The 25,509-nt window shown below is 31.1% G+C and overlaps 1 protein-coding gene across 1 annotated transcript; it reads right to left on the bottom strand.

Moving 5' to 3' along the window:
* Window positions 1-3,070: 3,070 nt before the first annotated feature.
* LOC132752221 (transcription factor LBX1-like) lies at window positions 3,071-25,053 on the bottom strand. Its single transcript, XM_060742530.1, has 2 exons — window positions 23,660-25,053; window positions 3,071-4,786 (listed from the first exon to the last, which is right to left on the bottom strand). Exons 1-2 carry the CDS (start codon window positions 24,267-24,269, stop codon window positions 4,269-4,271), a joined length of 1,128 nt encoding a protein of 375 aa, XP_060598513.1. The 5' UTR covers window positions 24,270-25,053; the 3' UTR covers window positions 3,071-4,268.
* Window positions 25,054-25,509: the final 456 nt, after the last annotated feature.

Here is a 25,509-nt window from a genome sequence, read left to right as displayed (position 1 = left end):
TATTTAATTTAATATCTATTGTTCCAGAATAGTAATTCATGATGATTTTCTGAAAAATCCTTATGCAATACTGGATAGAAGGGAAATGGGAAGGCTTTTAATACAAACAAGTTCAATCATCACAAATTGTCCTTATTTTTTTTAAATGATCCGGGCTTTGCCGGGGCTCTACCGGGATCAACCGTAGCTCTACCTTTATCCTCCGGGGCTCTGCCTGTAGTTACCGGGGCTCTGCCGGCATATACCGGGGCTCTACCGTAGCTCTACCGTAGCTCTACCGGCTATATCATAGCCCGGCTCATCCCCGGTTTGTGCCGGCAGAGCTACGGTGCTTTCCCGGTATCAGCCCGGTCGTTCCCGGCAGAGCTATGGATGATGCCGGCAAAGCTATACCTTCCCGGATCATCCCGGACCACCCCGGTGATATTAAATATTTTATTCCATCCGGGGTTGAATGCCGGATGTTCCCGGATCATCCCGGATCATCCAGGACGTTGCCGGCAGAGTTACGGATGTACCCCGGTCGTACCCCGGACGTCTACCGGGGCTCTGCCGGGGCTCTGCCGGGATGTAAGTGAGACTGTAGCTTAATATAACCGTAAATCGTTTTAGAATACATGGGTAGCTTTTTCACTATACATAAAAAATGACGGGCAAGTAACCCAATGTAACCACCCAGTCACACCGACGAACGGAATACATTAAGAATAAATATATATTTGCGAATAAAATAGAATTTTTTTTTTCAGAAATAAGAAATTACTTGATCCGTAATAATGAACCCAGATTCCCATACATAGTTTGAACGTTCTTTTATTTAAATAAAACATATTCAGTAAGAATTTTATAGATTTCAATAAATTTCTGCATTATAAATATTTAACCCAAAGATGAGCATAATATATCTTAAACGGATATTCATTATATTAAGAAAAACTATTGATGTTTTACGCCGGAATTTTTCATCTCAGATATACATATGTTTGAAAGTATAAATAATTTTGGCAGGATGGTGGTCAGTGTTATAAATTGAAACAGGCACTAGTTTGTTTTCTTTTCATAGAAATTAGCTAAAAGTGCAATAAGTAAATAGATAAGAACTCGCTTTAGAACCACAAATGGAAAAAATAACAAATGGCATTGTATTTCATAACTTAAGCCTTTCGCCTTACCCCCTAGCCTTGCAAATGATTTGTTTTGTGAAGGTTTTGGTTATGCTGTAGTGAAGAGAATGACACTGTAAGAGATACAGGTCCTTAGTTGCCATTTACTAACATTTGAATATTTACAAAGTGTTGGAAATCGGTGAAATCCGAAATTATTAACATTTTTACATACTATACTGTTATCTATATTACAATAATGATGAATATGTCTTTACTTTTTACCGCAGTTACTTCCCTTCTGCTTCTACGTTGCAAAAAGTGTCTGATCATATACCAGTGGGCCTGACCTTTAACCCTCTACTCGACAGTCCCTAACTAATCGGCCCTAATATGTTCAAATTACAGGTTTAGACGCATTTGTGGGAATACACCAACCCGTCGTGGAACGCCCATTAGTGAACAATAAAGCCCGCTATGTAATAGACAGACGACAATAAATGTATAAATTTAAATGCACATTTGGACAGTACAAAGAATGGGCGTGTTCTTATAATGATAGGGAACGCTATATTAGCCCAGCTACTGCTGTGTTATGGCCAGCAAATTGATATGTTTGAGTTCTAATTTTCCTTAAAAGGTACAACAAATTGATTCTTCCAGTCGAGAATTATGGCTGTTTAAATTGAGTTAACCGTTTTTGTTTCAGTTAAGTTGTTTATTGCCCAAAAATCGATCTTAAATCGCTTTGTCCGTCAGAAATAGACCTAAAATGATATTTAAAGTCAATAAGTCGGCAACATGCTTAAGTCTTGTAACAGAGTAAGTTTATTTTGATCTCAAAAAAAAAATTGACAGAGAAAATATCAAGGATAATTGATTTTAGTTTTTTACCAAGGAAATCACCTATGATTAAACTTATTTCCAATTGTTTAAAATATTGACTCGCTGAAACGACATAACATTTTAAGAATCGCTTTTATATATTTCAATATGCAGTTAAATACATGTAATGAAATATCTAATCCAAACACTAAAGGAAACAGTTCTCCTTGACCGTTGTTTTTCAAGAGCATTGAATTAGAAGAGCAGTGTCATGCATACAATCGTTAAAGAATCAAAATATTAAATGCGTTACAATTCATTTAAAATTTGATATGGATTAGACTATTTTGGACCATGTATATTGACCTTGAAATAATGAACAAAATTCCTTAAACCTTTAAAACGTGCGTAAACTCATTTTATACGTCGTTTTTAATTGGTAAATCGTGACCTTTATATAGATTTATATACACGACTGCTGCCTATTTATGAAAAAAATCTCTTTTTTTTTCTCTAAAAAAGATGTTTGCTGCATTGTAAATTCGTTATAAATATTTCTGACAGGTTATATGGTCGTACATAAACAGTGGTTTGCAATATAACCGTTCAAATAGGGCCATATAACTTGTCAAAAATTATTATAATTATAGTATCACCATGAATTATCATCAAATAGTATATATACACAACAATGACCTTTTCAATTGTTTCAATTTTATTTCTATTCATGTAATATTCTGACATGGTTCTCGGGACAATAATATATATATAATAACACAATTTCATAATATGTAACGAAAAGGGCTTCATAAACAATCATTCATTTCGGCATTTACACACAGTTCGTTATTCTACAAATATATTCAAGTACATATACATGTTCATATATACATATTTTCATTTAATAGTTATTTTCATATTGATATACACGTGTTCTAACTCACTGTTAAAAGATATTCTAACATTGTATATGTTACTTGATAAAACTTGAAATAATAAAAAATATAATAATTTTATACAATTTGAGCTGCCTGTACGCAGGAAAATTGAAACGTAAAAAAGATAAAATAAACAATAGAAGAAAAAATCTTTAAAACGAATATTTTCTTGATAATTGTTTCGTTGAAATGCATTTTTATATGATAAAAAAAAATCCAATTTTCTTTTGGTTATCCGTAAATATAATTACATATGTAAAATAAGTAAAACGTAATATCAAAATTGTCATAATCTTATGATGTAATAAATATTTAGATTGAAGTAAATCATGTAAAAATTGAATTACAAATCTTCCAATTAAGAGAAATTAACAATTTCTGATTAAACAGAGATAGATATTTACATGTACACAGAAACATTTGAAAGAAAACTTAAAACAAACGTTTAAATTCAATTTTAGAACCTTTTTTTACACTTTTATCTTTAAAAACAGAGATAATTATGCTTGTACATTGTACAGATAAATTTGGGGGTGGCGATATTATGCAAAATAATGACTGACAAAGGTCTTCGTGTTTCTTAAACAATTGTATAATGACTCTAAGTAAGTATATTTCACCCTTATTGTTCTATATACGATTATTCTATTTGGGCATTGAAATACAAATTCAATTCTTTTTTACAATTTTCCCAACTTGAAATCCTTCGAGACTAAATAAAACCAAATTTATATTAGGTATCATAAAGTCATTTACAAACAAAGGAAATTCAAACTCTCAAATTAAATTATCAAACGGCATAAAATAAACGAAATTAATAAAAAGTTTAATAAAGGTATTTAAAAAATAGTGGCTTTTTATTTAATTTTTCAAATGCACTTTCTATTCCATTCTTTTTTCCCCTCCTAAATATTAGAATGGTCTTAATAGCATTAACAGAACGATAATTTCACCAAACACATTTACCATAAACGAAAAATATGTTGCTGAAAACTCGCGCAAAGCAAATTTAAACGTAAATCTATAATGGAAATAACTCTGTCAAATTCAATCATTCAATCATTTTTACAATTTAAGCACATTATGTTACTATATGACACTCTGTAAAGTATACCCTGTGTATCGAGACGTGTGTGACTATTTAACAAAAATAGTAAATTATCACAAAGATTTTATGTCTTATTCTCTTATTCTGAATGAACGCAACGTAATACGTTTGTAGTGGTAAGCTGCATTCAGCCAAGTCGAGTTGTTTCATTTTTTTTGTGTGTTTCCTTAAATGATATCTTAAATGTTATCATTGCTGAATTATCATAGTTTTATTTTACAGTTTTCAGCTCTATTTGACCTTTAATCACTCAAACGTTTTTTGGAGGTTTTTCTTAGCCTTAATATAAAGCAGCTATGATTCTTTCTTTTCAAATTCATCTTTATCGTCAACTACAATCTCATCCGCTGATTCGCTTCTAACTTCAGCACCGGTGTCTTTGTAAAGTGTTACTGGCACAATTTGTCCTGGTTCGGGAGATCTACTCTCACTTCGGGATCGTTTTGGCGAGCTATGCTGGGCAGGGCGCGTGTATGTATCTGGCGAATCCGAGTCGGAATCTATGCTTAAATCGTGGTCAGACGATCCGGACACTGAAAGTTGTTTGGTTGCTACTACGTCATTTTTCAATTCTTCCAAGTCACGTTTTAATTTTGCCCGCCTGTTTTGAAACCATGTAATTACTTGTGCGTTCGTAAGACCAAGATTTTGGGCAATTTCATCTCTGTCAGCAGGCGTTAAATATTTTTGGTATAAAAATCTTTTTTCAAGCTCGTAAATTTGTTGATTTGTAAACGCTGTTCTCGACTTCCGGCGTTTCTTTGGATTCGCGTGTTTACCAAACATTGCAGCCTGTTCTCGTCTCTTCGCATCTAAAAATAAAAAAGGGAGAAAATGAAACATCAATTTAACATAATGTTGTATCTGCAAAGAAAAAACAATTAAATAAAAAAAAACATTTTAAATTTATTTACAATTTAAAATATTCTTTTTCAGTTATCCTTGTGCATTATTAAGATTATTTTGTGTTTTGTTTTTTGCTGTTGTTTGTTGTTTTTTTATGACATGAATGACAGAGAAGAAGATTAAAATAAATGTAATAATATGTTACATTATGATTTTTATTATTTTAGAAGATATTGAATAAGTATATCGAATCTTTTTTTCTTTCTATTTTTTTTCTTTTGATCATGCATTTGTGGTCCTGTGAAGTATTTGAAAAGAATGCATGTTTTTTTTACAATAAGTACTTTTATAACATATTTTCACAATATACTAGCTTTAATCTATATTCATAAAAAACGTGGAAATGTGAATCGAAACCGCAAATTGACATAACTACATTTCTTCATATTTTGTCATCAGTAATTTGTCACAATAATTATCTATGCGTCTATAATTAGTCAAATATTAATTACTCCTGTTACAGGTAATGTTAACCCATTGATACATTCGTGTCTATGTGATCAGTTAAGAATATATTTAACGACGCGGCAATATATTAACGTTGTCAGGCAGAAATTATGCAAATTTTATGCAAATGAAGTGTTTATCTATACACCTCCTCAGATTATATAGGTCCGATTTGTAATAAGCTTTTTCAGTAGCTAAATATTGACCTGATTTTCGAAAGAATTATTGTCATTTAATATAATTATTGTTATTATTGTAAATTAATAATAATAATAATAATAATAATAATAATAATAATAATAAATAATAATAAATAATAATAATAAATAATTATTAATTATAATTGTCATTATCATTATTTTTATAGTTATTATTATTATTATTATTATCATCACCATCAGTAATGATATCATTATTAATTTATTTCGTACTTAATTCGCACAGTCAATGCAAAAAAATACCAAACTGAGGCGAATTTCATGCTATTATCATTATATAATTATCACTTTTATTTATTATCATAATAATTAGTATGATGATTATTTCTGTAGTGAGGTATTTTCATATGAAATGAATACAAATATAATCAAGTACGTAATGAGAGAAATATCTATAATTTATGCATATATATGACGTAAATTGAATGTGCACAAAAAATAAACATGCATAATGTTAGACAAACGCAAGGGATCTTGAATTAAAAACAAAACTTCATTATGGCAATTATTTCCATTACATTTTTTTTCAACAATTTAACATTCCTTCTATAATTGCTATGCACAATTGAATGTCGTAAAATAAAATGAATGACATAAAAAGGTCGTTAAATATTACCCATAAGGCAATCATTATTATAACACATAACTTGTTAGCATGGCAACATTTTAGCTCTTTTATTTTACTATTTAGCCTCGCGGCGAAATTGTTTATTATTATTTGAAGAGCAGTAAGAAATTAAGTTCGTCATTTTGCACATATTACATACTTCAAAAACCTGTATCATTATTGAAAAACATAAAAAACGCCAAAGAATTGGTGTAAAGTACCTACAAATTATACTCCTGTTTGATTGGCCTGTATTTAATTATGATGATTAAACTGATAAAAAAAATCGCGCAAATTTATTACAATGTTAAAGGCCCATACCAATATTGCATTTGAATAATTGTGGCTGCTACATTATACTTTTGATATACAGAAACATATAACACTTGATACACCATGTAAACTGTACTCGTTCTTTTATTACCTCCCTTTATATATTTAGCAGAATGCATTACTTAGAAACTTATTAAGAACGTAATAATATGCTGATATCCATTTTAACGTATACGTAATCAATCATATTATTATCTCCCGTTTCGAAATGTGTCATGTATAAATTTACACGTTCATATTTTTTATCTTACAAATATATTTTCTTTTCTAACAAAAATTTCATACGAGAGAACCTAAAAGTTCTTGTACCCCCAACCCCGCCTCCTAAGATTTCAAATTAGCAAATTAAGACAATATTAATTAATACTTTAATTTGTATTATTGCCTATACTCAATAATTTTGTCATATTTCTTTTTTTGTTGTTGTTTTATTTATTATCACATTTTTTTGTGTTTTAACAATAAAATGATTACAAAATATGTGCTCTTGTTTATTGTGTGACGTCAGCAATGTCAGCATGCTTGTAAGAATTTGATTAACACTGCAATTGAATTACGGCGTCCTGTTTTTGCTTAATTTCATTAAAGATGATAGACAACTTACTTTCATATATGCCCCCCCCCCCCCCCCCCGCCGACTTTGTGTGATATGTGACGGATAATTATATTGAGTATGTCCATCTGTCAATGTGAGGTTAGAAATGTTGTTAACTATCTTGTTTTATCATATATAACTTTCACAATTACATCATTAACGTATGTCTCATCAATCACCGCCATTATCTATAAAACGTATTCGGAACACCTCTCCGATTACTCATACAGTTCTTATCCGAAAAGTTGCGATTGCTATAAATTGAAGAAATAAAACTTGGAAATCATTTGTTTTATTTAGAAGATATAGTTACATAACTCAAATTTAATATTTATTTACAGATTTAAATAGAAGATAGGATGTGGTTTTCTTTTTCAAAGTTTTCGTCCTCTGCAAGCAAAGGGCGGTAATTTTGGAAAAAGAAACAACGCTCGCGACATTTACACTATTATTCTTGAATGCGAGTGAGCAAGTATGCAATTTAGTCATTTAAATGTTTCAAATCATTGCACCAGATAAAGACTGTGAGTAAAAGAGCATAAGAGAGTCATAATATGGCCGCAAAAGCAGGTGGCAGACTTAACTGTGACGTCATAAACTTGATCATTTATTTATAACTCGCTGAGCATCAGAAATCACCAAGTATTTCAAACACACTAAACCTTTATATATCTTAAACCCGATGGCAAACATTCAATAAATAAAACGTTTGAGCGAATTATTTATCAGATGTAACACTAAGAAACATAAAAAGTAGAAAATCATGAAAAATCGAACTTCCGTACAGTTACGTGATGTGATGGTAATAATGCACCTTCCTTACAAATAATGGCCGCAGCTTATTCCATGGACAAATACATTATCCAAACCGAAGTAAGAAACAGTTTCTAATATTATTTCGACTAGCCAGTCGTGAAAGTTTACACACCGTTATATTTATGTTAGTACGTCATAACACGTGAAATCTATTATCTCGCGGTATATTCTCACTACTACAAATAATCGGCAATATATTTTCTTATTTCAAAGACTTAGCAGACATACCCTGGATAATGAAGCTGTTAGTTGTGAGACATTGTAAAATTAGACCCATCTATCAACCAAGCGATGCTAGCATTCTATGTGTCAAATTTTCATTCTAAGCATATTAACCTAACACCGGTCTTCCATCAATCGAGCACGCTACGTGGATCTTCCATTGCTAACAAGACTTGCCCGTAATTAATTCGATAACTTTTTGGTACTACACGTGCGATCTTTTTCGGAATATATTCTTCTTATTCAATAATAATGAAATCAATACGACCATGGAAGTTTCTATCAATGTTCGGTTTGTTTGTTAAAATTATAAGAACAATCAAGGTACAAAGTCAGCATTTCTTATGCTAATAATAAATGCTAATCGACAAAATCATAGAAGCATTTCGCGGACAAAAAAAAACACAAAGATAATTTAAACACTTCCGGTAATATGAGCAACACACTTTTTGACAATGCATATTAATTTAATAGAAAATTCAAAGAACTATTAACATTGTGCATAGCACAGTATCAATGGTAGTAAAAGATGTTAATACATATAATAAAGTGCATTTTTTTAAACTTTAGTTTCATAATAAATATTTCAAATCCTCGGTCTGCCTAATAACAATGTCACATGTTCTGCGGTAAATAGTGTGCACCTTTGACAGTGTTACATTGTGTGCAGTGGTTACATGATTATTGTAACACGTGTTTCGATTTAGAGCTCGTTCACTAACTAAATGGTCCGTCTTAATTAATAACGACCCGTACAGTGTCAACTCTGCTATAATTAGACTACACGAGATGTCCTACAAATTTAATAAAGTGCGATTCTCCCTCATTTCTAACAAGATTCACGCGTCTCCCACCCCCTTGTCAATTTAAGACATTGAAACCCGTGATTCATTTCAAATAATGCTTTGTAACGAAATACAAATTTAGCCATTCCGAGATTCCTCCTAATAATTATCCGTACAGCCATCTGCCGCGGGTGGCGCTAGTTCAATTCCTCGGGGTAAAGTATCAGTTACCCCCCTTTGGGTTCAAGGTTGTCAATACGTTTTTGTATCTTTGAAAAATCTTGAAAGATCGCTCGTCTCGTGGCTAGATGTCTTGTAAAAATGACATATTAAGGGTGGTAATAAACGATTAGAGATTATCTTAATAAATTAGAAATGGTTAATTTAATGGATCGTGGTAAAAAAGAGGGAGCGGGCCCCAGGGATCATTGTGCTAGATTGATAGACTACTTGTAAACAGTGTCGACCATTGTGGTCATAATAATAATGTTACTTCTACATTATATAAGTCGTCTGCGTCGATTTACACTTCAATTGAACTTCTGTCACACAATAATTGAAGGCTTGACAATCAGGTTAAACGATTTAAATTCGTTTGTCAAAGTTTAAGGCACACTTGTTGCATTTTTTCATATAAATACACCGTCCCCCTAGTATTATTTATCACATTGCATTATTTCATAGACTCCATGCTCTCTTCTTTTTCACCATTCTCTCAAATATCACACATATTTATTCGCATCATTTTCATCTTTAGAGTTTTTGTCTTCTTTTTACGCATTATCCCTGGTTTGAATATCATTTGTTAGAATAATTTAGACAAAAAGTTTCAATAATTAATACTTCTAAATACTGTAGATTGGTGAAGCCAAGATGTACCATTGAAAAAACCTTTGATGAAGATTTCAAAGACTGAAATATTTATGCCATATGCCCAGACAAAGTGCGCTTCGGACAAAACTTTTTTTTTCTTTAAAAAGGCATTGCCTGGCAGAGAAGTCGTCATAAATTTGCCTGTCTATTGCCAAGAACCGGGGCGATAATTATAGAAAATTCATAGCTATTACTTTTATATTAATGACAATTTATGAATAACATGGTAAATGGGCAAAACACGTGTTCCGCGACCAAAGCTATAAACAGATCAGTTATTGGTATAATTACAGCCGTTCCATAATTCATTTGATAGCTTTTCGTGAACTACTGTTTTTCAGACAATCCGACAGTTTCTTTGCACCCCAAAGAGCCATAAACTACTCGCCTTGTAACAAAACTAGCGAAAAGAGGGATCAGTGGAAGCCAAAGATGGGGAATTGATGAAGTGTCTGCGTGTTTCTGTATGAGTTATGATAGCACGGAGCGGTGGCTAATAACTTCTCAGAAATTTAATAATTCAAGGAAATAAGGATCCGTCTGATACGGGTTATTCTGTTTATGATGTGGAATTGAAAGACAATTTAGGAGAGAAAAAAGATGCTCGTGTATGTATGGTATATAACATGATATAATATTTTAGAGTATGTACTACAAGTTTGTACATATCATGAAAAAATAAAATAAAAGAAAAACGTTTTCGTCATATTTTTGTTTACAAAATTCTTCCTTATTGCAAATGAAAAATATGTTGTTCATGATTCAAACTTAGATCTAACGACTGATCATATAGCGAGAGTTTTGTAAAAATAGAATATAGACAAAATGTAAGTTTTAGGAAGGAAAATTCCCTGACGAATTTCTGCTCATAATTTACACATTACTCAAAACATTAGAATGTCATTAGGAACTTTTTATCAGATAAAAACGCCTGCTTTTAATTAATAGAACGTAAAAATGCATGCAACTCTGTATACAAAAAAGAAATCATGGCAATACGGGAAAACATGCATTTCAGCATCATTTAATCGTAATTATATATACAGACATATTTTTTTCATATTTCTGCCGGAAAGATCCATGTGGAATTGTCGTTTAATTTAAGAAAATGATACACTCGAAACACGAGGGTTTGAAAAGTATTTTTGTAAGTTGATTTATCGCATGAACTTCAAAGAATGGAATGGAAAAACTATTTCAATTTTTGTAAGTTAATATTTTCTACGGTTTACATCAAAGGAATATGTTAACTGTTTGCCATAAATCAAAACTCTAATTACCGTCTTTAGCTATAGGTCTATACTAGGTTTTTTGCAAGAGGAGTTCATCAAGAACATCGTTTTTATCTACATCAATTTGCCATACTTTTAAGACTGATCTCAAAACGATGGACACTTGCAGATAATTCATGGATAATTAAACGTCAGTCATTTCAGTGTAAGATGACCCCTGATAACCTCTATCCTTGTCCAAAGTATATACATCTTGTTTAAACATACAGAGAAATTTACGATTCTTATAATACATGTACGCTTCAACCTCAGCAGAGCATCAACCTTTGGTAAACAACCGTTAGAAGACAAATAGTTCGGTCGTTATTTAGAGGTTTTTGCTCTATAGAGGTTAAATATATTGTCAAGTCCTACTGTTAAAGGAAAAAATAGTTTTGTTGTACAGAGGTTCTTGCTCTGTTTCTGTACAGAGGGTCGCTCTCCAGAGGTTGGGCATTATTTGAATGTGTAATACATGTATATTAGTAAAATAAAATTTCTAGTGGTTGAGGTGTCTGCCTCTCAACCCAGAGATCATGCGTTCGAGCCCTACTCTGGTCACGACCATGTTTCTTCATATGACACCAGTACTGGTTTGTTCCAGGAAGCGGACTCGAAAGTGATTAATAAAAAAATCAAGAACTTGTTTCGCAATCGAGCTAAAATAAATGTGTTTAAACCAAATAGAATTTAAACAAAATTTGCAACTATTAACAAAAAAAATATAATAGCTATTAACAAAAAAATAATAAAAAATATAAGAATATTAGAACCCTCTGTGATTAGTTAATAGATTCTATATATTGAGAAAAAAAGAAGACAAAAATAGAATTACCATTACTTCTTTCACTTGAAATAGTGCAATAAGAATGAATATATATCAATGAAATATATCTTTCTGATTTGGAAATTTGCGTTTATACGACATACACACACATCTAGAAAATCGTCTACAATTAGCATTATTATCATAATCATATTCAATAATTAATATATCATTTAATTTAATAAATATTTAGGAAAAATAACAAAAATAACAAAAAATAGAAAACGAAATAACAACACTTACATTATAAGTGTATGTTTGCCTTCGAGGTGCGATGAAATATTAATGAACAATATAATACTATAAAGTCTGGTGTTTTGCATACTTAGAAAATATTTTATTGCAAGGAGTGCGATATTTATTGATATTGCTTATATTTGAAATTATCATTATTAATTTGTTCAAGCTAATTATAATAAAAAGATGAAAGAGTTTGCCGCATAAAATGCCTGTTAGCGAATTACGTCTATAATTAAAATGAAGAGAGCGTTCTTTCCACGTGTTGGAATAAATCAGAGATATTTAAAAAAAAAAAATTATCATTATTACTATTTTTCTTCGTACGAAATGATTTCGACGTTTAGAAATGTGAACAAACTTGATATAAAGAGTAGAATTTTAAGCATAATTACTTATACTAATTTAACAAATTTTGGCAATTTAAAGTTTAAAATCAGTACGACGAAGCTCGACTAAGAAGAAGATAGATAGATAGATACTTTTTTTCCTCCAATATTTGAAGAGCTGACAAGGTTAATTAACTATTAATTTGGAATCAGGGGAGCACCCGTAGGGCACCTCTACAATCATGCTAATTATGCGAGTTGCTTATAAGCCATCACGTGACTTGGTTAATGATGCTGTAAAAGTTGTCAATTCCAGATGTTTTTCAAAATTTTTATGACGTGAAGTTTCTATTTTCGTTGATTACACTTATTTGACAATAATCCCGAAAGAATGTCGTTAAATATGCTACACAATTACGACTTAGGCTTTCAAAGCCATTGTAATTTCACAATACATATTGCGACAGGTACTTTACATTAAAGGCACTGCAATTGCTTCAAAAGTGTAATAAGTGCCAAGAAATAAAGCATTTGTATAAGTATATTTCTGCCGACAGCTGTGTTTTAACATCTTTATATCTATATGACTTATTATTGCCAAAGTTACATGTACACAAAGAATTCATCTGCAGCAAAACCTTGTCGTAAACATTATAATACGTTTATTTCCTTTAAACATTATACAATATTTATAGCATAGCACTTTATACTAGATTTCAAAATAATCCGAAACCATGAGAATAAACATACAAATTGATCACAAAATAAATAAACGTCATAAAATTAAGTCTAAGTTAAACCTAATGTCTCAATTAATGTGTTAACAATGGGAAATTATAATAAGCAAAATTGCCAAGACATATCAATTTGAGAAGCATGGTTTCATACATCTCTCCAGCACGAATTTTTCGAGTAATAAAACCTGGGCTAAATAAAACAATCGTCGCGCGCAGCAATAAAGAAAATTAGCAAATGGCCTTAACAGGGCATTTAATTACCCTTTAATGTTAATAAAGACTAATTCTTTTTGTATCAAAAAACTTGATTCATTGAAAATATTAGCCTAACAGACTTCCACCATGCATGCTAGCCATACAACATTATTTTAACACCACAAAACACCATGTTTTATTACTTTGTTATTTCATTTACTTGTGCAAAGTCTCGAAACAGTTGAAAAACAAACACGTATAGTATGCGTTGAATAAGATCATTCTATTTTCTTTTTTTTCGGAAATCTACAGCGCTCTCTTTCACGTAGATCTTAACAAGGTAAAATATGGAACAGCTTCCAAATAAGTAGATCTAATAACTATTTAACAAAAATCTCATTGATGGTTCATTTAATTATAAATTATTTCATATTCATATTCACATTTAATTTGTTATATTTCCTGGCCTATGTAATTACTGTTTGTTGGTGTATTATTCCATTTGCGTTGCTTTTTTCCATTATCTTTATTATCTGTAGGTGGAATAACATTTACTCTAATTAACATGTAATGTGATATTTATATCAATTATACATGATAGAACGGTATTAAAGCTGTACAGTACTTTATGTACATCGACCCTTCGAGACAAATTGCCGCTCGTAAAAAACAATAAACAGTGATTGGAATGAACGAGATATAATAATAATGTAATTGGACGTCAACAAATTTTCTGATGTATACACAGACTAGTATAATAAGAATGTCTTCACGTGATAATTACCCATAACATTAAAGATGGACAAATGACCACAATAAATCTATCAATCTTGTAAAATTGACCACTACGCCATAAATCTGACACCAGAGGCGGTATACTGTATGACAAATATAACGCTGGTTGGAAAAAAAATACTTTTAGAATACAGACATGAACGCCATTTCTGTATACATTTGAAACAAAACCGAACATTTTCGACGTTTAAGGTTTTTGTAACGAACTTTTGAGCTTTGAGTTAATACCTAATTGTAAGAAGGTATTTTGAATAATGAATTGTTCAATTAGAAAGTAGAAATACAACAAAAATTATTGAAACTGAAAGCAAGCAGAGACAGGTCTCGGTAACACTGGCATTGAACGTCACTGGTGATGTATGTCAACCATTAAAACAATCAGCGCTCAACGGTAAGAATAAAGATTATGATTGGTCATTTCATTCAAATCTCGTATTGTGCAAGAGTTTTGCGAAAAAATGTTTGTTTGTAACTAAAATGATCTATACATGTGTACATTTACGTGTTTTAGAAAAAGGACTTAACATTTTTTTTGTATTTGAAGCGTTTTTATTAAGTTTTCATTTTCATTATTTCGAATCAAATTTAAGTATGAGGCGAAACAAATTTCTAAGACTTAATACAGCAGGCACGAATGAATGTTGAGTAGTATAAGTTTTACACATAAAGTCGCTAAGTCATCGCAACTAACAGCGATCAAAATCAGGACCCAATAAGTTTATTAGCAGCTCTTCAATCAGGCACCACAAAACATCATTATTTTGACATAAAGTTTGACCGCCGACATATCTTTTGACCATCTTTAAGCGTGTTTTTTCCGCGAGACCATGTGCACCATTTTTTCCCGCTAAATGCTTGACAACAGACGACAAAATGACCTTGCCAAATGAGCTGATCTGTACCTTAAGATGTGATATAAACGCATATATATCAGTATACTGATCGGAAGTAACTGATTAAGATATGCCTTTAGACAAATAACAGTTAAATAGATATAAACTGTCATGCCTTCATATATACTATGTTACTTAAAGACAGATATATCTTGAATCGCTTTCAAACTGTTGTTTTTATACATCCAAAAGTAGTCAATTCGATTTTTGTTTAGTTTAGTAATTTCTTAGTCAGTTTTTACATCGATTAAAAGAGTGAATATATCTAAATGAGAAAAGGAACGATAATTATAAATGAATGAATGAATGATTGATGATTGATGAATGAATGAATGAATGAATGAATGAATGAATGAATGAATGAATAAATAAATAAATAAATAAAAAACCTAAAGCGACAGTTTTCATACAAAATGTTTCTTAAAAATGTCACCATGCAGTATGCTTATTCAATCTCTATAGTATAAAATCATAACGTCACGACTAATCAAAAGAAATGGAATCTTTATGTAAAATGTTTCTAAAAATTCGGGCTAACAGATTAAACGTCAATTTTTAGAGTTTCGCTGATGATATAAGATTTATGTCCCATTTAATCTTAAGACAAACGTGTTAGTAGATAACTAGTATATAATGGCGCCGTTCGAAGTTTACAAAATGCATTAAATGTCATAGATTCTGGGGTATCGTGTGGAAATTTACTCTTTTTAACATCAAACTTCTAAACTGGATAGCTTCTCCCCGTCAGCTATTAAAATTTGATAAAGAGCTACATTTGTTTTTATCAGCTCCATCTTTTTCACGTTGACTGTACGCAGACAGACTAAGTGCTATATAATCGCCCGGTATCGCCCCAGGGGAGCGCCTAGCGCCGCGGGGTAGGGTGGTAAGAACGAGCTATTAACGAGCGGAACACAACTTTATCGTGAAGTTGAGGCTTATCAACAAGTAGGGCTACATAAGATATACATGAAACGGTTTCTATTAACAACAGAGTGCTAATGTGAATTTGAAAAGCATATATCATATGTATTGATAGGAATAACATATTTTTTACATATTGGCATAACAGCTGATAATAGTTTATGATGTACAAACGCCGACCTTGTTAATTTACCTACAAGATATTTGACATTTATACCATCTGCTGACCTAATGTATTCATGCTTGAAAAAAAAAAGATTTCGCAGCAAAGAAACAAGCGTTTAACTTGGCTAGTTAACACGTCATATAATTATATTCCATACATTGTTAAATTGCACTACTGTTTGTTGTATAGTAGTTAATTTTTTACTGATGATCTCACATAACCGAGGCTTCTTTGCTTTTTTAGTTTAAACAGTATTTTATTAATAAAATATGATATGCATGTACATTGCAAACAATATGGAGAACATATATCGCAAATATACACACATATCACATGTTACTATTTTTTTTAATTTGGAAAACTGATATGGGATAGTACTTATATTTATTTATCTACTTAGGTGCCAAAAAAAAGATTGGCAAAATGATAAATTGATGTAATGCAAATATGTATAATAAGGTTTTGCTGCAACAAAGATAATAATAATAATAATAATAATGATAATAATAATAATAATAATAATAATAATAATAATAATAATAATAACAATTTTGTTGTGAATAATAATAATGGTAGTATTATAGTATGAATAATAGTTATTCATGATGAATTGACGATGCTTTGGAATAGCATATTTCCAATATTAACATGATTATTAATGTTAAAACTATTAACATTGTTACTGAAACCTTTCTCCTCTTTCATTAATAAAGCTTTAACAAATAGATTTATGGATGGGCATTAATGTAGAAACTATGTTTAATCTATTAATAAGGAGCTTGTTATTCAGTTTTTACTCAGCAAATTTGAATAAAATAATGCCTTATTGATGTATTAACAGATCGGTAAATCTATAATTTTTTTCAAACCATTTTAAAACTTATTTGTTGAAATATAAATATGCAAAGGTACAATTTAGTTATTAAAACTTACGATGAGAATATATTGTTGTCAATTAACAATTCCACCAATGGCAAGAGATACTTTTTGTCTGTGTAATATTGGTTAGTTCATGATATTATATCGATTAGTTCATGATTTAGCGTGTGCATGTATTAATGTATGAGAAAGAAACAACCTCGTAAACTTATTCGCATCGAAAATCTTACCATGTTCACACGTAGATCACAAGGAAGGGTTTGCATGTATCAATGTAAGAGAAATATACAAATAATCAACCTCGTGTAAACTTATTCGCATCGAAAATATAACCAATTTTCACATGTCGACTTTTTTTATAGAATAAGAATTGGTACAAATGAACAACTCACAGAGTTCCAATATTATTCTATATAATAATAAATAGCGAAAATGGAATGATTAAACAATTTTATTCCACAAAGATAAAAAAAGTTTCTATTCATTATTTCATGTGGAACACATCTAAGTCTTTAACAGACGTCAGTTCTAGAACAGGCGCGAAATCAGGGTTTTTAAATGCATTTTGGCAAGCTTAGTTTCATTCATTTTCCGTCTTTTTTGTTAAAGCAATCAATCTCTTGTGATAACTGCTTCTAAATTTGATTATTTCACAATGATTTTCAGTCGGCTCACAAACCGGTGATCATAAGATATCATTTACCATAAACATTACTTGTTAAAGTGATTAGGCCGCTAATTTCTCTGTCGAAAGATTCTCTATTCTAATCAGCCACCTCGAGATATCAGCTATGTCTTATTATCAACTTCAAAAGACGAACAAGATTCAATTTACTCGTTCTCAAGTTAATGACAATTCCAGCTACTTGTATTTTTTTCGTTTGTTCCAACTGTCTCTAACAATGTTTTCCGGAAACGGAAGTGGGGTGTCTTCGTAATTGTCACACATCGTAAGATTTTCGATTTTTTTTTATAATGCTTTGAAAGATAGCTTGCTATCGGTTGTTCCGTTTTCAAAGTTACTTATTTTTGTGTGAGAGTTAGTATTTTTAAGAGTCAGTGACCAGGTGGTTGCGATACAGCAACCATAATTGTGTGTATAATTACTGAAACAGTTTTACACAAATTGCCTAACAACGTTTTACAATCAGCCTATGTGCTTTGTCAACAACGTTTTAGTTTCATATATTTCATGGTTTTCTTGTTTTTTAAACAAAAATGACACAAGTTTATAACCATTTTCCTCACAGTGTTGTCCTTGATGTTTTACGGCATATGTAATGAAAATAGACATTTAGAAAATTACTTCAATTTCAAGTAGCATTTTTGGCGCAATGCACCCCAGTTAACTAGATATTCGGAGAAAAAACTGAAGTAGGTTTGAAATATATTGCCGCACACCCTGGTGTGAAACCCATTTAAGAAAATTAACAAGTAATTTCTGAACCCACCAACATTCTGCTAAGTCTTGTATCTCGTGCATGCTGGGAGCGCACAGATTAAACGCGGCTAGAGAACATAAAGCTTTAAAAAAAGCTCCGAGTCTGTTTGGAAATTCTGGTAACATGATACAAATACTGTTTGGAAAATTAAGTTTGGAATCTGAAACTAAATGCAAGGAAATGTAATTTGTATTGAAAGAAATTGCCCGTCAGTCTGCAGCTTGAAAAGAAGAAAGATATCATTGCGTTTCTACTTAGAACTTGTTGTAATTATTTTGAAACAAGTGGTCTGTTTATGTTGTTAATTCACTTCACAGATTTTTCATATTTTAGAAGAAAAAATAAAGAGTTTAAACATGAATCATAAAATTGTAGCTAAGAACAGTTTAAAAAGTTGTTTAAACGTTACATGCATGTAACCTTTCAGAATTTCCAAAAAAAGTGGGCTTTTAGTTTGAGAATGAAAAGTTTAAGCGCAGAATACGGTGGTTAAATACGGAAAATATATTTCGGGGAAAAAATACAGAAAATATATTTCGGAAAAAAAACTGTTATGATAGACTTTGTAGTACAATGTATATATTTTAGAAATCTCTTTGATGTGAAAACAGTGTCAGGAAAAATACCTAGACTCCGTGTGATCAACCGCGTTAATCTTTTAGCGCAACCTGCCAAAACCGCGCTAAACAGATCCGTGCAATTCCGAGAATGTCATTCTCACACAGAAGCAGATATCACGTATCACCGGTAACGAATGCTATGTTTACGCGCCAAAAAATTGAGATGAGTGATTGTTTAATGTTTCTCTACTAATTACACGAGCCATACGACAATTCCAGAAACGGAAGGTATCAATTTTATAAAATAAGACGCATTTTGTATCAACATCGTAGAAAAATTGTAGTTTTTTTTATCTTTTACTGCATAATGGTGCAATTCGTATAATATAGAGAACATTTTATGCACCTCTCGTTGCCTTTGCATAAACTGTTACGTCGCATTCTCGAATATACCTGTTCTTACATATTTATTCTTAATGTATGTTGTTTAATTATTATTTCAATATTCAATATATTATTTTTAATAACTAAACACATAAAAATTGATTGAATATAATGGATATGTGATTAGGCAATTGAGTATGCAGTAGAAGGAAGGAAGGAAGAAAGGAAGGAAGGAAGGAAGGAAGGAAGGAAGGAAGGAAGGAAGGAAGGAAGGAAGGAAGGAAGGAAGGAAGGAAGGAAGGAAGGAAGGAAGGAAGGAAGGAAGGAAGGAAGGAAGGAAAGAAGGAAGGAAGGAAGGAAGGAAGGAAGGAAGGAAAGAAGGAAGGGAGGAAGGAAGGAAGTAAGTAAGTAAGTAAGTAAGTAAGGAAGGATCGATCGATCGAACGAACGAACGAACGAACGAATGAATGAATAATGAATGAATAAATAATGAACAAACGAACGAACGAACGAATTAACGAACAAACGATAGAATGTATGAATGAATGCGTTCAAGAATTGTATAAAAGATAAAAAGAAAAATCATGTATTTGTTCACACCCAATTTAGATCATATGGAGCGTTATAATATGTTATCTTTTTGTTGTTTTGTCATATATTTCTTATCTCCATTGAACTCTCTTTAATAAAATCACTACCGCCCGTGAAGCTTGTAACAGCGTGCAATTTATGGGTAAATAAAGTCACTGCTAACCATATCAGAGTCATATAATATAACGCCTCATTGAACTGCCTTTAATTCATTATGCAACTTAATGATTTACACCTTGTTATCAAACAAAGTCATAAACATGCTGCCTGATAAAGTCTTCCAGAAAAAAAAGAGGAAAGAAGATTCATTGATGTGAGCCTGATCTGAGAAAAGGTCGAGATTCCATGTTCAAAATTGTTATAGCTTATTTTTTTCATTTAAATAAAATTATAAATTCATTTTATAGATAACATAAACTGTTATTGTATATTTATTTATAAGCGTATTCATTTATATAAAATATTAATACGATAACAAATATGTTCATTATTTTAATTGTTAACTCTGAATAAAATCCTTATTTCGACACAGAGATCTATTTTACGTAGCGTAATGATAACCATGTAGTAGACCAATTTACCACCTACTGGGCGTATACATTCGGCTATTGGCAAATGGCAATTTGTCAAGTTTTACGACATTGTAAGATTGACCGTTTGAGGAACGCACTTTTTAAGTTGAAATCTACACAATACAGACTATTATCTTCTGTTTAGATGCAAACAAGTATCTAAATGAATAAGTGATCGAGCTTAAGGTCCCTGGGGGAATAGAACTATCGTCAAACTTGCAAATTGTTGATTTTCAGAGCTCCGGGCGAACGTTTGTAACACATAGATAAAATTGTTATTTCTGCGATGAGCCGCACGTTAAGGAATGTTTAAAAGTATCTAACGCAAGTCATTAAATTTTTATTGATCACATTAGCAGAGACACTTAATTTGATAGTTATGTGTCTTTTTTCTTCTTATAAACAGATTTAAAAAGAGCCGCAAAGACATACACAATTTAATTGTTGTTATATTCTAAATCGTTATTGCATTTTTAAAGACTTAAATAAACTAATCAAGGCTGTGTAAGTGAACTAGTTAGCGACGCAAAAATCGCGTTGTTTTAGAACGGTTTAAACGTTATTTTAATTCGATTAACACTGGAATAACGACACATTACATATTAATGTTTATTAAAATATTTACCATAGTTATTTGTAAATTGTCAAACACATGCCATTATATAAAAATATTTACCTTACTTTTACTTACTTAAGTCAGAATTCTTTTATTGACGCTTCAGGTATCAAATCACGTATTCTTTTATATTTTTTTTTTCATTTATTTAATATGTGTAGTCTTAAAAAGTTCAAATTATAAACAAATGGCCTGGCTTGAAATTATATATTCTTTACATTTACTTTCAATATAATATGTACATGTATATAATAAAATACATGTGGTAGATTGAGTTACCAAAGAATGTAAAATAACATTTAATAATTTTAATCAGAACTCTTGCAATCATGGAGAAACATTTTTCTTTATTCATTTAATTTTCTTGAAGAATATTTGACTATTTTACGTCGTACTACCCCTTGTAAGGACAGAACAATTTTCTTTTCTAATGCCATTAACATGCTTCGGAACAACCCTTAACCAGCTTGAACCGGAAGCGACCAGCCTGTGCCACCAGCTATAGACCAATGATAGCCTGCACGTCCGTGTAGTCTGACCAGACTCTTTAATGCTGGTAGGTCCCTAATATTGACTTTTTTCATAATTAAAATGCAGGGTAAATTCCATTTAACCTTTATATTTGACTTTTTTTAATCAAAGTCATAGCAAATTCAATATATATTTAGCAGAGTAAATAAAACGTTAAATGTTAGCAACAAATATGATTTCACGTGATATTCCTTTATTAATAGTAATATTCTTATTTTACCGTCCCTGCTGTTTTTTTAATATTAAAAGAAAATACGTTCATTGTAAAAATGTACCATCTATAAGTGGTATAAGCTACACATAAAGAATATAACAACAATGTATAGTTAAATATAATCCTCAACAGACACAATATATTATTTTCGCTCGTATTAATTTTGAAGATTTCTTAAAGATCACTTAGGGACAGATTACACACACTCCGTCATTAAATGGATCATTTCTCTTTTCAAACGCCGGGTGATCATAAATTATCTCTGCCTTCCTAATATGATTTGTAACAATTTTCGGTTTCGTGAAATTCATTTTGAGAGACAAATAAAACGGCTAATAAATATGTCTTTAAACTCGATAGCTAGATTGATTCTCTGTCGAAACAGGAAACTGTTTCACACCTTTCCAAAAACCTCTCAAAATCTAATGCATACTTCATTTTCTTCTTCTACGAGTTTAAAAGAAGGGTATGAATTCTTCCTTTGAGATATCTGAATGTTAAAAACTAAAACGTATATTTTGAAATTTTTGCTTTCAATTAAACAAGAAAAAATTAATAAAGATTCCTTACTAGGTTTTTCAATGAAACTTTCTTGTGTATGTGTTTTTTTTATTCTAAGTATTGAAAATTATTTGTCTACTTAATGCAAATATATGTTTCCAAAAAAAAAAGAACAATGTACATTCGATTAGTTATTTTAATAAGAATTATTCTAGGTAATGAATTTTGATATAATTTATTAACATTAAAGGCATGTATATGTATATTTAAAGATATAAATTTTATCCATTTTTTTGTAAGCAAATGACTTAAATCATTAATATTAACATATCAAACATATTTTAAACATGTTTTTGCGCTAAAATAAACTTTGTGACATGAAAATGATGTATATTTTGATATCTTTATATTTATTGCATTTTACTTATGATATGTTTGTTATTTAATTATTTAGTTAAAATTGTTCTTGAAAATAATTAATCAATTTCAATTGTGTTATATATTGGTGTTCACATAGTACACAATATATTATATAACTTTCTTACTAACATTTTCTACAGGTAATATTTAAAAGGAATTTATTCTACAGATTGTAAAATATATTGGCGCCAATATATTTATAGAACAAAATATTCTAGATTCATATTTCAATTTGGCATATCTTTAATAAATTTTAATATTATTCATTTCGCTATGTATACATACAAAATATATGTTTGCACAAATTGGAATCGTTTTGTAATGCAGATATGAGCAACATGTATAATAAATTCTAGAAATTGTTTTACTTATTCAATGTATACTTTTTTCTTTATATTATTAATACTTGTATATGAATTATTTTGTTGCATTTAAATATCAAAATGAAACTATACGATGTTAATTGTTTTATTTAATTTTGATAACAAAACATTATCTTATGTAATTTCAATGAAATGATTTTCAATATCACCAAATATATCGTTTTTCATATTATTAATTTAAGAATCTTTTTTTATAAAGTTATTATTATCATTAGCATTCCCAAAGATTAATGTTTTAGTATTCATTTTTATAAATCTGTTACGAATTTATGTTGAATGAGTGGTACAATTTATTAATAACGTGACAAATTCAAAAATCAGATTATTTCATTAATTTGCAAACTGGTATTATATTGGAAATATATTTTGAATTTTATATTATATGAATACATGATACAGCTATAGTGCAATTCTTACCGGCCGCTTCGGACGTTTCAAGTCCTTGGAAAGTTTTGTTCGCCATTTCCATCAGCGCATCAAGAGGTGATACATCTTTCAGACTTAACGAGGTTCCCGACGGTTCCTCTTCGTCGTCGTCAACATTTATTTCCTCTTCGTCCGCCTCCGACGAAGCCTCGGAATTTCTACCGGGAGTCGGTGAAGCATCCCACGGTCGTACAATCCGCGAAGACGCCGCCAGACCAACTTGCGGATTGCTTGGTTGATTTGTTCTATGTTTATGGTGACCATGTCTCGGCACGGGCGTTCGGGTAGTTCTAGAATTGTCATGTTTTGAAAGTGAATGACGTGAATGAACATTGCTGAGATTCTTCTCTGAAGAGTTTTTATTTGAATGTCGCGGATTTTGATGATGAACACTTGATTTACAACCATTAGTTGGACTTAAAATATCATTTATTCCAAAAGATGTGAAAGGTTTGTTCGGGTTCCGTGGTGGCTGAACTTGCACCATAGACAATTTTCGCAAAGGTTCATACTTATCGCTGCAATAACTGCTGCCGTCGTGTCCGCCGTTCGCCGTCGTCATCATGCGAAAATCCCACGGCGGCGGTAATATACGCAGCATTGGTAACGTGATTGGGTGGCGGAAATCCAGCTTTGTTTCCAACGCCTTCGTTTAAAGGTGGTCAATAAAACATAAAAAATTATTCCGTCCCAACTATCTATACACACTGGACGCAGTCTTTAAATCCAAATATCCAAAATGTTTTGGCTCCGCGATTCTTTTCCGCACTTGTTTTTTTAAGAATTTGTTTCACTCCACTCTTGAAAAATTGCACAGAAGATAAATTTGTTTAGAAATTTGTTTTCAAATAAAGTAATCAGTAACTCATCCAAATCATTAGTACCTGTCAATATGGAACGTGTTTTCGTTATGTACAACAATCACCTTCAGTGACAACTGATTGATGTCCAATGCGGTTACGACCCTCGCCGGCCCCCGGGATGTATACATGTAATGCTCATTATCTGCTCAACACATCCAAAATATTTCTAACTATCACCAATCACTAATATATCTTCAGTTATTGACAGCAACTTGTCAAAGGTGTTGACAAAATTATTTTCCAAATTCGCCTAGGTATCATAAAAGTCAATTATAACGTATCCTTAGCTAATACCACCGTATAAATATGTCCATTTCTTAATTATGTCCAGCTTTGAATGAAAAAGGTAGTTTCACTTTGGCACAACTCTGCGGAAAAAAATAACATAAATTTATTTCGTTTACTTTTTGCGAGTTTGTCAAGTCAAAACGAACTAAAATCAAAAGATTTGACTCACTAATAAGCTTATTCTAAATTGACAACATTTTGTATTTGTTGTTGTACTTTGATGTATGGCGAGAGTATATAGAACAAACTCTCTCAGACTTGAACTTTCACCTCGTTCCTAATCGTCTTACAAGTTAGTGGGCGGAGTCACAGACAATGCCTAACCAATCGGATTTCTCAGCGAGACGAAACCGCGCTTCCCCGTGGAGATATTTTACAGTACATTATGTTGTAATTAACCGGCTCAGAATCTGAAAATTGCGAAGCCATAAAATCTTGAAAATGTGTTGGACATTAAAACAAATCATCGGCATCGTTTCAAAATGGTTAAATTAATTATCTGTAGTGTTCAAGAGATCTATTAATTCTTCGGCATTTTCTCTGCTAATTGAGACACAACGTGGATCAGGGGAAACAGTGAAAAATGAAACTCATAAATTTAAAAGACAAAAGAAGAAAATAAATATTTACCTTTAGATGTTAGTTCTTTTCTATCTGTCTTTTTCAGTGATAAGATTTTTTTCAATAAAT

This window comes from Ruditapes philippinarum, unplaced genomic scaffold (assembly GCF_026571515.1).
Source record: "Ruditapes philippinarum isolate M1 unplaced genomic scaffold, ASM2657151v2 ctg629_1_1_1_1, whole genome shotgun sequence".
NCBI lineage: Eukaryota > Metazoa > Mollusca > Bivalvia > Venerida > Veneridae > Ruditapes > Ruditapes philippinarum.
This window is presented reverse-complemented; position numbering and strand designations above follow the sequence as displayed.

What these genes read in the sequence shown, in the direction of transcription:
- LOC132752221 (XM_060742530.1), bottom strand. Translation starts at nt 24,269, where the DNA reads ATGCTGCGTATATTACCGCCGCCGTGGGATTTTCGCATGATGACGACG. An exon ending in TGAAACGTCCGAAGCGGCCG is followed by an intron (nt 4,787 to 23,659) that starts GTAAGAATTGCA and finishes TTTTATTTTTAG; the next exon opens with ATGCGAAGAGACGAGAACAG.